Here is a 15,135-nt window from a genome sequence, read left to right on the forward strand (position 1 = left end):
GTATTAATGTGCGCGCGCAGAATACGGGAGGAAAAGCATGTTCCTCTTGTTCCTGTTGTATCCTGCTCGCGCAAATTAAGTGAGTATGTACCGTTTACCATGCACCATTTTTTTTGATCTTTCGACTTAAGATCTTTCGATTTTCAATCTTTGCCTTCCAATATTTGTGTTTTCTGTAATTTAACATTCTGTCTCGTCACGTAGACCCATATAATATATATCAGTGGCATGCGGTGAAATTAGGCTCATGTGAAAGCTCCTGTCTCAGGGTCAATAATTTTATGACAAAATAATAATTGTATGACAAAAATAGAGATCTCTTTTTGTCATACAGCCTTGTTTAATGTGCGCGCGCAGGATGCGGGAGGAAAAGCCTGTTCCTCTTGTATCCTGCTCGCGCAAATTAAGTTAGGATGTACGACGGTGGGCGAGAAAGTTTTACCGCACGCCACTGATATATATTAATAACGATGGGGATTATATTTTATAACATCAAAATTAATATGAAAAAAAAATTTCAATAAACGCCTATGATGATAAAAAAATGGATTTCTTTCCGGTAACCCTAAATATACTAACCGTTTTTCATATGTATGCATGGTAAACGAACATTTTCGATTTTTTGATTGTCGGTGCGGTGACGGTCACCCATGTAAATGCCCCGTGACCACATTTTTTTCAGCGGAATTTAAAATTCATAGTCGAACCGATCTAGCACGAGTTTCTTATTTTATGGCGATATATTCGGCCGGTAATTGGATTATTAGTCATATTGCGAACGCCCGAAAGACAATTTTTGCCATGAAGATCTCGAATACGCAATATTTGGCACTCCAGTTCTCGGTAGTATGATGGGTTTTTCGGCTGCCAGATGTTCCGTTATAGAGATCGGCGGACAAGATGGTCGACGGCTAAAAAAAATGGTTCACTATTGTCAACCATTTTTTCTTGCTCTCCTGCTTCTCGGACAATGGAGAGGTCTATTGTTATTTTATGGCGGCAACCTGACCGCTGCCCTTTCACTAAGCTTCGGCGACTCTTTCACTGACTCGTCACTAACCTTCGGCGCTCAGCGTTAGAGAGCAAAAAAGGTTAACAATAGAAATTGACAGTAGTGCACCCATTTAGCACGCTGAGCGCCGAAGATGATTTATTACTATAGCCCGGACCTAGCGTATTGTTCAAATGTTGTAAATGCATTGTTAAAGGTTTGCCGAACCTTTTTTACAAAGGATTTACAACAATGGAACAATGAGCGGCACCTTGGCTATCCTACCACTACTTATTACTATTGCGCAGCGCCACCGTGCTATTTTCTAAGAAAAAGGGCAAACTACAAAGCTAGAGAGCAAAACAAGGTTGGCCATTGAAATTGACAATGGTTAGCACTCTCGCGCCTATCTCTACTCATCACTAGTCACCGGAGTCTGAGGGGGCCGTGTATTGTTCAAAGGTTGTAAATGCATTGTTAAAGGTTTGCCGAACAATGGATAGCACTGTGACTATCCTACCTCTACTCATCACTAGAGATCAGCGCGGGACCGTGTTTTTTGGACAAAAAAATGGGAGTTTTGGGGCTATTTTCCAGGAAAGAGGGCAAACTACAAAGCTAGAGAGTAAAAAAAAGGTTCATCATAGAAATGGACAGTGCACCACTGTCCAAAAAGAAAAAGGGTGCATGGTAAACGGTACATACTCACTTAATTTGCGCGAGCAGCATACAACAGGAACAAGAGGAACAGGCTTTTCCTCCCGTATTCATGTGCGTGCGCAGAATACGGGAATAAAAGCCTATTCCTCTTGTTCCTGTTGTATTCTGCTCGCGCAAATGAAGTGAGTATGTACCGTTTACCATGCATCCTTTTTTTTATCTTTCGACTTGAAATCTTTCGTTTTTCGATCTTTGCCTTCCGATATTTGCGTTTTCGGGCGTTTCACATTCGGTCCCGTGAGGTAGACCCCTTTTCTACATATGTATTATTATTTTTTCCAGTTGGAATCCAGTTTGAAAACAATGTACAAAATTGCACTGTTAATAATTTTTATGATCCATTACGGTATCTATGTATGTATGTATACAGATGTATTTTTGAAGAATCTATATTATTGATTATCGGTTGAACCTGTAAGATTATACTACATAATTCGAGTTAAATAGTCGATGAAATATTTGCGAATATAAATTTTTAACACATCCCTGTCGGGTCGGTCAATAGTGAACGAATTTGTGAGTGTATGGCTGCGCAGCGGGGCAGGGGGTGGTTGAGGGGGCGCAGGCGCCATAACCAAACCATTCATGTCGACAATAGGTTATGTTTCCCGGCAGCTGATCATTCATAACATTTGTTTACACTTCACTTTCAGCTGATTTCTGACTTTCCATCGACAAACGAAAGTGATATACTATCGCCGAGTCAAATTATTATTAAACTTAGAATCAATATAGTTTCTATTGCAATTTTTGTTTCGATCTATGTTCATATGTGAATGTATATTTTTTTTTTTATATGTAGAATAAAAATATTGAATATTGTAGAATAAAAAAAATATATGTTGCATTTAAATAATATTTACACAATTTCAAAGAAAATTTATTTCCAAAGTGAAAAATTTAAATAAACTTTTTGTTCCACCTAGGATCCAAACCTCATATTCGAACGCTTACATAATTAATTATAAAATATTTACATATTAGTATTAAATTTTATCAATAGATGGCAGTAATCATTTTTTTATTTTTCTATAAATAGCATAGAAGTAAATGGTGTCTTATCAGTTATCACTAATATAGAGATTATTTGTTAATAATAATTATTTTTTATTAACAAATTATGCTATCTGTTGGAATTAAATACAAAGTATGATTTTTTCATTATAATTGAATTGTCGATGCTTTCAATAACATTGTATATAATTCTTCGATACTTGAGAAGAAAAAAAATAACTGGAATCATTAGTTTACAATCACATTTTATATTTAAAATAAATAAATTTATTCTAGTTGTTACGCATAGGAAACGCAACTTGACAGCCATTGTTCTCAATTGATTATGATTGCAAAACCATTTATCTCGCATATTTGCGTGATGTACTATAAACTACATTTAAACATGAATACTGATTATTTTCATTTTAGGTCATCATAAAATAGATTATAATTGTCTCAAATTAAACACAACAAACTTAATTTATTGGATTTGTCAAAAAATGCACTAATAACATTTTAAACATCGTATGCAATTTATAAATTAATATAAATCAAATCGAAATAAAAAAAAAAAACGATACGTGCAACAATTTCGTATGCACGTATGTATAATAATAATAATATGTATGAGAATCGTCTTTGATCTGTACATGTGTGTATAAAATAAATGACGTTTTTTGTAAGTATATATCTGTCTCGTTTTTACTAATGATAAGCGGCGCATCAAACAGAAATACAAAATAAACGCAGAATAATGCTGCCATGCGGCGCACACTTTCCCGCAACGTCGGCAAAACGAGCCAGGCAAACTTTGCAATCAAATTTTAAAATATTGTTATTTTAATTAAAAAACGACTTGAACCCTCGCATGATAGACGACAAGGTGCCATTTCGAATTACACGCGCGCAAAGTACCAATAATTCGAATCGCGCTCGTTTATATTTAAAAAAAATTATTTTGTTCGATTGTTTTTGTTTTCAAAATGGCGCCAGTGTTGTCGTAGCATGCGTGGCGAGTTTGATGCGATAGCGTTAAGATTGTAAATGGAGCGGGTTGATTTTGTGAGGTGTGTTTTTTGCGTGTGGCAACCCCGATCATCTGTTGTGTTCGCGGCGGTCTCACTAAGCACAAGCTCGCGCCGTAAACAGCGAGCGCACGTGGCCTCGATCGGCGATCGCCACTCGGTCCAAACTTGCAGAATTGCGTTCGTTTCGTTTCCGAAATCGCGTTCAAAATAATCGCGAACAAATGTGATGTCGCCGATCGCGCTCGCGAGGAAACGCCGTCTCTACAGAAATGAAAAGAACGAAACAAAACGCAAAAAAAAGTGCACCCGAAAATAAGCCGTATCAACATTGAATACGACCCAAACGATGGATAATTTAGCGTAATAGAATCAGTAATTACACACGTACATATAATTGTGCTAAAGTGCTTGTGAACCGTACACACTTCGACATGGAGGAAACGTACAAGGTAATTAATTAATATATTTATATATATATTCATTATTTATAGTGCGTGCTCTCAAATCACGGGGTGCGCCTTTACACACACACACCCCCCCCCCCTTTCCATCTTCCGATGATTTTTTTTTAAATTAATTAATTAATTACTTGTTTTATTTTCCGTTTCCGGTCGGTTGCAATATGGCGACTTTGATTGGTCTTAATTTTGGTGTGTGTAGTATTTAATTATGTAATGATTTAAAAATGTGTATCGCGACGCATCGAACGTGTATGGCGTGCATTGTCGTTATCGAGATTCTTTTGTTTTGACGGTCCGGTTAACCGTTGGTTCGCGAGCGCACTTTGCGTTCGCAAATCTCTTGCTAATTTGTTATTATTTATTTGAATTTGACTTCGCCATTTTGATTGTGTCGACATTTTGTCGCGATCTATTTGTCGAGAGGTTCGATATTTTGTATGTTTTTTAATATAATGTGATATTATCAAATATTTTGATTTTGATCTATTTTCATATATGTACTATGTATTTACTAGTGGTGTTACCCGGCTCAGCTCGGTAAATGAAAACCATGAAAAAAATGTTCATTTGTTGTTGTTTTTTTTTTAATTAATTATTTGAATCGAAACAAATTAATATTATTTAACGACCGACCAATCACAAACGTATTTGACCAATCCAGCCAATCACAAACGAATTACAGATGCCGTTTCGGTTTTATATATAAGATAAGATAAGATATATAAGATTGTTTCGTGTATTATTTTGCAATACATTTTTTATATACTCCAGTAGCTACCGACACAGTGATAATTGCGTATTTTTCTTGTTATTATATTTATAATATTATCCTATTATATTAGCGCTTATGGCATAGTAAACTTTTTTTCGATTGAGCAAATTTTTTTAATACTTTTTGGTTAGTAAATAATAATTAAAGCCCGGACCCTGAGGGGGCTGTATATTGTTCAAATGTTGTAAATGCATTGTTAAAGGTTTGCCGAACCTTTTTTACAAAGGATTTACAACAATTGAATAATAAACGGCACGCTTCCGGTCCTACCTCTAATAATAATAATACCGGTTTACGTATACATACATATATACCTCAGCTGATATCAATGATTAACTTTTAATTAAACCTTTTATTCTCTCGATATTTTGTGTTATTTATGAATGGGACATTTGATTTGATTTGATTTTTAAATGCTTTTTATTATTACGAAATTATGTTCACAATACATCTTATATCTATTTTAATAGCTACTGATCTACTGATCATTTTCTATTTTACAATTTTAATTTAATTTGGTTAGTAATTACAGTATTATATTATTCTAATGTTAATCTAAAGCATAATAGGAAAAAGAGCTCAAAAACCTATTTACAATCCTTATAAATGTTCATAATACATCTAATACATAATATTAATTAAAGACTATCTAAAGTCGATGACCTAAAGCAGATTGTGTTTAGGTAATCTGTGTTTATGAATGGGACATAAAACTGATTAAATGTACGCATTTTGAAATAATTCGGATTTGTCAAATATCAGGCATCTTTTCAATTTGACGTAAACATGAGAAAAAGACAAAGATAGAAACTCTGTTTCAGATATGCATACATTGGGTGAGTCACTCTTGCTTGGTAATTTAATATTCATAATATTTAGGACAAACAATATATAGTAATGAAGAAGTAATAAAAAGACGTATGAAATTAGGTTGGAGTGTATTTGAAAGAATGAATGCGGTTTTTAAATAAAAAAAATGGCACTTTGCCCGAAGAAAAAAGGATCTTCAATCAATGTGTTTTGCCAGTGATGATGTATGGATATGAAACTTGGACATTGAACGCCAAAAGTCCTTGTTGTCAAAAGTTGCTACACAAAGTCCAATGCACTCCAATAAGTATGGAACATTATATGCTTGGCATAAATAGAATGCAAAGGGGTTAAAGGAAGGCCGCAGGGAAGATGTTTATACGAAATTAGGAAAATGTATGGGGTGAGATGGATGAGAGTTGCGTATAACAGAGACGAGTGGATGCGTGTTGGAGAGGCCTTCGTCCAGCTGTGGATGGTGAATGGCTGTAGATGATGATGGTGATACATTATGAAGTTAAAAAATAAAGACTCCTTGTTGTAAATAACATAACTACGGATAGTCATTAGGGCAAATCCAAATTAAAGTACACATTCCAACAGTACACGTTCCAATATTTTTTTACGAACTTCTGATAACTGAACTACTTGTTGATAAATTGGAATAATTTAAACAAAAAGAATCTCAATTTTATGATATATTTTATGATAAAAAGTGCATTTAAGTTGAAATCATCATGGTATAATTCCTAAATGTATGTACTCTCTTTTTCTATAGAATTTTCTAGTCGTTATAATTACAGTTCGATTCGCTTTTAAAAAGCAGTCAAATAATAATGAACAATTTACTAATTATATATAAAATATTAATCAAAACAAATGATTTTTTAAAGTAAATTTTTCATTATTAATAGTGTAAATTCTATTTTCTGATAAATTATCGATGGATAAAATGTTCTGAATGATTGTTCGAATTAACATATGTACATACATACATATATACATCGTCCGTACTTTACTCTTGTTACGACGATAATGATCATAATGTCGCTCATTTACGATGGGCAATGTCTCGGTACACTTGTTTTATTGTTATTTAAAACTAGTGTTGTGCCCGTTGATATTTCAACGGCTGGTTTCGGAAAAGGAATTGATACATGAATTAAAATAATGTTACGTGTATAATCATAATAACAAACGACAACAGTGGTCGCGTAATCGTAACTGAATTCTAAATCAAAGTCATATGATAACTTAGTCATCGGAATCGGAATCAAAATCGTTTTTTAAATTCGTTTTTTTTGTAATCTCCATAGTTGTCGATGCACCACCACATATCACTTCCGTTTTTATATAAATTATTATTATTATAATTATATTATTTTAATATTATACCTCATATCGACAGATACACTTATGTGTATGTATGTAGTTTTTTATCTTTATGTGAAATTCAATGAAAATTTCAGTCGGCGTGATTTTCAACTCGCGTGCCATACATTGAGAACCTCTGTTCTATCTAGACTCATACATTCAGCCAAAAAGCTACATAAGTTTAGGCTAAAAGACAAAAAAAGTTCATTCAAACTCAAAAAAATGCGTTTTATTGAATTTTTTGATAAAATTTTAAACGAGATCGACATTTACATACATATACTGTTCCTTTTCCCATCGCTTGTTCCCTTGAGACTAACAGTCGTATCCAACAGAGCCAAATTGGCCAAGTTACTTTCTCTAGAACATTTATTTTTTTCGTTTTTTAACAATACATACCAGATATAATATTAAATAAAAGCAATGATCAATATTCAGTTTCAGTCTCGATTCTTGATAAAGGCTTATGATTTATGATCGATGGGTAAGTTTTGACATCCCACATAAGCAAACAGCAGAATTCATCTAACTTTTTTTAACATTGCTATCTTCTCCATTCCTACTTTTTATTTGCATATGCGGATGTTAACCTTAATAGTTTTTACGTAATACAAATGAATCTAGTATTAAAATAAATATAAGTTTCCTGCAGTATACAATTTGCGCTTGCTTTGTGCGTATATGTATGTTACTAATGCATTTTAAAGTGTTTGTGAATTTTAATTGCATTCATAGAACACGTTATTTTGAATCACATACATGCATGTGTGAAAAAGTGTTATCGATTGTGTTTTATTTAGACTAGTACTATATAGACCCGATGAAAATTTCATCGGATTATTATAAGTAAAAACTACCTACCTACCTGCATATAAACAATATAAAACAACAATAGGAATAATAAATATTAAACAACAATAGGTGGCGCTAAATGCTTGTGGCACTATTTTCCAAGAAGAAATATTGGTAGCAAACAGTATATACATTGTGATTCGTTATTATATTCGTACATTGTGTTGGCAGTGTTTTAACTGTGACGTATGTCGAATCGAAACGACTATTATACACACACACACACACACACACACACACACACACACAGACAGACAGACAGACAGATTACGAAGATTATATAATAAATATAAACTATTAGTTTAGGGATCGATATTGAGTTCATATCAAACGATTTCTATCGATACACTATGCATATGTATAATGCATAAGTTACAACCCAGGTTCGTCGCATTAATTGAATCCTTCGATATGTGTGTGTTTTTTTTTTATATATACAATTCAGGGCTGTGGAGTCGAAGTCTTTTAAAATCGAGCTCCGATTTCGCATTTATTTATTTTTAGTTTCTACTTAATAATGTACATACATACTCACGTGAATATTGAATTACTAACGGACGTAGGGCTCGTGTTTGCGACGAGAGTGATTCACCGATACCCAATGTGTGCAGATTTGATACGAATCTTTGTATTTTTTTACTAACCTCTTTTTTTTCTCATTATTGACAAAAGAGAACATACTTGCAAGTTACAAGCGATTAGCGCTGAAATCCGAATAATAATCGTAAGTGAAACGTAAAAGAGGTTAGTAAAAATGAAGGAAAATGTATTCGAAATGAATGAGCCTGACAAATTTAAAATGTAAAAGGCGCCAATTTGAAGACTGTTCTTTTAAAAAAAGGGCCCAATTTTGACTCCGATTTCGCGTTTAAATCGCATAAAGGCCCAAACTCATTTAATCGTACTGCATGCGCGTGTCAGAGGCTTCCATCTGGGCAGGGCGTTTCTTCGGTTTTTGTTTATTTGTACGTTCTTAAGATTTGGACGAGTTTCGCCCAGATTTCTTCAAATATGGGAATCACTGTCAAATACAAAGATGAAAACACCCCAGTGGTGAGTTTTGGAAAGACCGCGACGGCACAAACTAAGCATGCCAGCGTTTTTGTGAAAATCTAAAAAAAATGTGTGTGTGTGCGCCTCAACGCTTATGACTAGAGCCCGGATAACCAAGGTGCCGTTTATTGTTCAAATTTTGTAAATGACTCGCCCAATGTAGATCTAAGACGCAATCTTAGTCTTTTGCTCAGGCTTAGGTCAAATCTAGGAGAGGCCTGATATTTGACAAATCCGTTACTCGAATTATATTAAATAATAAGTTGAAATCTTGAATACAAAATATTGAATATAAAGTTAGATTAAAAGTTAAACGATTTACACCATCAGATGCCACTATGTATGTACATATACGCAAACTGTATTAGTACGCCAGAAATATTCTAAAATTAGCGCATTGGACGCATTTATAGTTGAAATTACGACTATATTTATGTTCCTGAGCGTTGTTGTATGGATTCAATTTAAAAGTTTCGAAATCAAGAGTCGGGAGCTGCAGTGTCGATGCAATTACACGTTGAGAATCCCTGGCTGATATGTTTTGCCATGATGCAGTTGACCGTCGGCGTATTTCGCGTTCAAGGTGACTTGGCTCTCCGACTTGGTTTTGCGAATCTTTTCTCGCACATAATCATGACAATCGCGATGATTCGATCGAAATCGGAACGAGGAAGGAACTGCTCTCGTTTAATCGAATATACACAATGCATGCTTCTCAAACGGTGCGAAGTATTGACGCGTGTTTGTCTGAAGAGGGGCGCGGGCCGCCCCCGCCTTGTACTCGATTTTATTTCGAGTACTTTCTCCGCTACCACATAATGGCTCATTTACACCGGTGATCATTTTCATTCTCGGGGAGCTAAATTCAAGCATATGTCCTTCGTTTAAGTATCGGATCAACCCTAGATTTCTCTAGGCGAAAAATCCGCCGATTCATTTTCACACTGCAATTCGTAAAATACTCGATTTGAACTTTTCCCAGTGTTCTTCTTCGAACACATGCTCCCGAGCATGCCGGCTTTCAATGGGGTGTCTATAAATTTGCTCAAAAAGTATTGATCAATAACTAATAAATAAGAATATCAGTGCTTCATTTATTTTTGAAATAACCAATGCTGTGATTTGTGTAAATCTACAGTTTTCAATTTAGAATCGCCAAATTATCGTCTCAATCCGTAGATGGTGTTTGACAGTAGCTCACATTTAAAATTTTCCGAAAAGTTTCCTTTTTTTTTTACAAGCTCTTTATTATTATTTACTTTTTAACTTTCACTCGCTCGAGCAATGCCGGACAGTTTTATGATCCGTTAAATAAAAAAAATATGAACCCGTTTGGCACGCATTTATGTTTGCCAACCACCAATAGGGCGCCCATATTTGAAGAAATGCAGGAGGAACTTAGAAATAATATCTTACGAATTAACTGGTACATAAACACCCATCACAGCTGGAAACCACAAGTACGTTCTGTACTGCACTTTTAAGTAGTGTGATTACTATAGATCGGCGGTGGCGTTTCCATTTCCCAGCAAAGAGGGTTGACTATTGTCAATTACTATTGTCCTACAAAGCTTGAGAGCAAAATGAAAGTAAGAAGAGGCTAGTAAAAAAAAGGTTGACAATGGTGAACCCATATTTTTGTCCAAATAGAAACCGACCGTCGTCCTTTAGTAATTACTATAAGGGCGCAAACACGCTGAGTGGTACGCAGCACGTGTTTTTTTTTTTTTTTTTTTTTTTTTGATAGTTTTGCACATGTAAAAAAAACCGCTAGCACGCCTGATCTATACTATGGCAATAGATCGTGCGTGTTTTTGGTGATATTTTATTCTTGTATTGAGAATGAACGATATCGGTAATAACTAGAGGTAGGACCGGAAGCGTGCCGTTTATTGTTAAATTGTTGTAAATCCTTTGTAAAAAAGGTTCGGCAAACCTTTAACAATGCATTTACAACATTTGGACAATATACAGCCCCCTCAGGGTCCGGGCTTTAGTAATAACATCTTACGAATTAAGAACGACATTCAGATACGCCCATAACAGCTGAAGGCCTCCCAGTCAAGCCGTGCCGTACGATACAGTGTGTCTGGCATGCACACGAACGCACACAGGCTTATAGTCAATCATATTATCTATTCACATGTGTATATTATAACCCGAGCGAAGCTGAACATTTTCGCTCGTTGGTTGTATGCATTCGAGTTGTTGGCCTCATCTGCTTTATCGTTATCATATCGTACGTGTTGTGTGTGTGTTTTTGAAGTGAGTTGGTCGTTTTGGAATTTTATCGCCACGAGTCGTTCTTCGATGAATTCTCGGTGTGTGTGTGTGTGTGTGTATTAGAATTTTCTGTTTACTTATGTTATTATTAACCACCATTTGACTCGTGAGATTTTTACATCATTTTATTGCATAGTTTATCTCGTTTTAATGTTTCGAGATGAAATTGTTAATTGAACTTGCACATATCTGCATGTTTTTATTGAATTGCGTGAATCATTCGGACGGTTGGAAATAATGTTGACCCCAAAGTCGCGACTGACCTTCTACATACAATTTGACTTTTTTTTTTCATTTTATGTATATATATATGTATACACATACATACGTGTAGTTTTGTGTAAACGTGTGTTTACAAATTATAATTTTAGCTTTTTGTTTTGCATTTCGTGACTTTTTTGAACCGCGGAAAATTGACATAGGTTAGTATCGATCCTTCGGGTGTCATCGATGAACAGACTATCCAGTCGTAGTGAATGTATGTTAATTTTGAGCTGGATGCATAATTTTTGGAATCTATGGAGTATTAATTACCACCAAGTTATTCATTAAGCATTTTTTTTCAATATTTTGTATTTTTACAAGGTTTTTAGAGATTTCAATTGCTTCCGCTAGTTCGATGGTGAAATATGATCGTAATAAACACTTTTAAGGATCCAAAAATTTTGGAGACGGTGACAGCTAACTCTTTGCCACTAGCCTGTAGCCTTATATGTTAGACTTTCCGCCTCCCACTCGTTTTATCAGATTTTAATTGTTTTAACGCCTGTAATTTTACCTTTTTCTCGCTTCTAATATCTTATAAAATTTACATTATAGGATCTCATTATCTATCAAATATATTTGACTTCACTAATAGGTTATTTTATAAATCATCCATACGTACATGAAACAATTTTTCAAATATCAGACCTCTCTTCAATTTGACTTACACAAAGGGAAACATAGCATCTCAGATCTACATTGGGTGAGTCACCCTTAGTTAGTAATTCAATATCGGAGTCGCTGGAGATTGTAATGACTCCGCCTCCATAGCCCTGGTTTATTTTTACGTATTTTTTAGATACATACATTTATTTATTTACTGATATTAAATATGAATTGTTAATTTTTCAAATATATTCGTGCTCACTAGTGTAATATCAAGGACCCCAATCCTTGTGTGTTTGTTTGTGTGCATTTGATAAGTGTGGCGATTTCGGTTTTAAATCTTCGCGATAAATTGGATCAGTCATTTTTACATGTTTGCCATTTAACTTTCGTTTAGTGTGACATCGGCTCTTTCAGAACTGAGCCGCGGCTATTGTTCGGTTAGTGTAATTTCTATCAATTTGAAAGTGATGAAAATGTCAACCGATCACGCACACTAACCCACCCTTGCTTTCCGTTCGTTTTTTTTTTGTCAAATCCACAAATTGAATGCTTAATTTATCATTTCAGTCATGTGTTAGACGTGTAGGGGTTTTTGTTTTTGTTTTTACATACACATACGTAATACCCTCGTTTCCGTTGCGGGTTATTGTAGTCGGTTCCACGTCATAACGCAAACCACCTCTACGAGCAGATCTGAATCATACTTGCTAATTAATTTCATACATTGCTTATGGTATAAACTTTCCTCGGTTTGATGGTAAAATGCGCATACGGTAGCTTTCTGTCATCGTCTGCCCCGTTTGAATTTTCTTAAGGTGTCAGTCTATTTGTCTGCAGACAAGTCTGTAGCAGTTTCTTAGAGACCAGCAACTAATCTGTCGACAGATATTTACTAACAAAATTTAATGTAGTGTGTATAATATGAGATATAAAAAATGACCACTAACACGAAAGCCATGTGAAATGCAAAGGAGGTATGTAAAAAAAAAATAGAATTACATGACGTGGTCCCCAGCTGGGAAGGGCGTTTCTTTAAAGTCATTGTCAATTTGTACGATCTTATTATTTCGACAAGTTTCTCCTACATTTCTTCATTTCTTCAATATGGGAATTGTCGCTATCGAACCTACCTCAATATAACGATAAAATATCACCGAAAACACTCTAGGGGTGAGTTTTGGGAAGATTGCAATGGTACAGACTAAGCATGCCAGCATTTTTTTGCATGTGCAAAACTATATATTAAAAAAAAACACGTACCACGTACGATTCTGTATGTTTAGTCTATACATTAAGCCTAGTCATGAGATAAAATCTCAATCTTAAAATGACCAAACCGAGCAAAATGGCAAACACCCAAGCAATGATATTCCATCGGGTACAACAGTAGTCTCTTATATATGTATATAAAACCGCAACGGCATCTGCCATTCGTTTCTGATTGGCTGGATTGGTCGAAGACGTTTGTGATTGGTCGGTCGTTAAATAATACTATTTTTTTCGATTCAAATAAATTTAATTAAAAAAACAAATATAGACTTTTTTCATAGTCCGACATTATTCTCACTACAAGACTGCATTTCCATTTCGAGTTACTTTTATTATATACGTGCTAAAACGGAAGAGATCGTCAAAGGTGGAAGCGAGCGAAGTCGGGCAGCACCACTAGTAATACATAAATAGCAGCAAAAGTTCAAACATTAATAGAAGTAGTCACAAGACATAAGAATTGCTTTCAAAAAGTACATAAAATTTGAACTAATCCTTAATAAAATAATTTCAATTAAAAGTGATGGCATTGAAAAAATAGTGATAGCGTTTTTTATATCGTTTTATATGAAATTTGTTGGATTATTTTCATTTCGATGTCGTCTATCGCTTTCGAATAATTGTCACATTGCAAAGTTTGTAAGCAAGCGGTCTACCGATTTGTACGAAACCGATCGAAATTGCAAAAATGAAAGCATTTAGCGTGCTATTAGTCGTCCCGACATCCAACGGTTGCCCTCCTCTGCGCTAATCTCATCTGCTGGCCATGTTTTACTTTCGTTACCGAGTATCGAGGCGCTGCCTGGCGGCTAGGGTCACCATGCGTTCGCCGGGAATACACCTAAATATATCTATGCACATATATGTATATATATATATATTTTACACACCGACGTGGAAATAACCGATCGTAATAACACACTTTAGTATATACATACATATGTACATACATGCATACGAGCATATGTATATATGTACGTATGTATTTCTCACCTCGCCCTGTGTCGGCCTAAATTCCAATTATCGGATTTCTCCTCGAGGGTTGGTTGCTTTAAAACACACAATTATTATGTGGTGGCAATTTTTTTTCAATTTTATATTGAATATCCATTCATAATATTTGCAAACGATTCATATCGAATCGCCTCCACTGGCGTTTCAAATATGTATTTATATGTAGTATATACATACATTTGTATTATTGATGGAACTCGTCTTAAGTATGTTTATAAGCAGAGATAGGCGCTTATAAGATAACTTATAAGTCTTAAGCTAACCATTCGTTTTTAACATGCTCACTGATCTTTCTTAATTCTAATCAAGCGTAGTGTTTTTTGATTATTACTGCTGCTTATAAAATACTCGGCTCGATTAGTCAATTTATTGGTTTTTTATTATTTTTATTTATCTCATAATTTTTGGTATAATTACGGGGCAATTGTAGAGCACACACTGCGCGTCAGGCATACGCTATAGTAGCGTCTATTGATTTTTATTTATTCAAGCTCCATAGAGTGTCGTAAGCTTTAAATCGAAATAAATTGCAATTTCGTTTATTCATATGTTTATTACTATTATGTATATTTCCAATTTTAGTAAATCGTCCAGTCGGAAACAATGGACGAAAGTTTCACTCTCTTTGCTGTGGTATAG

General features: G+C 34.7%; 2 protein-coding genes across 3 annotated transcripts in view; both read left to right on the forward strand.

The window, feature by feature from the left end:
- LOC143913612 (uncharacterized) overlaps window positions 1–15,135 on the forward strand; it is a 374,023-nt gene that overhangs the window by 206,803 nt on the left and 152,085 nt on the right. The gene's annotated exons all lie outside the window — the stretch shown is intronic.
- LOC143913385 (uncharacterized) overlaps window positions 3,832–15,135 on the forward strand; it is a 51,343-nt gene continuing 40,039 nt past the window's right edge. The window contains exon 1 of the mRNA XM_077433118.1: window positions 3,832–4,184. Within this exon, the coding sequence (XP_077289244.1) occupies window positions 4,167–4,184 (18 nt within the window). The 5' untranslated portion in view covers window positions 3,832–4,166. The remainder of the gene's footprint in view (window positions 4,185–15,135) is intronic.

Source organism: Arctopsyche grandis, chromosome 6 (assembly GCF_051622035.1).
Source record: "Arctopsyche grandis isolate Sample6627 chromosome 6, ASM5162203v2, whole genome shotgun sequence".
Taxonomy (NCBI): Eukaryota; Metazoa; Arthropoda; class Insecta; order Trichoptera; family Hydropsychidae; genus Arctopsyche; species Arctopsyche grandis.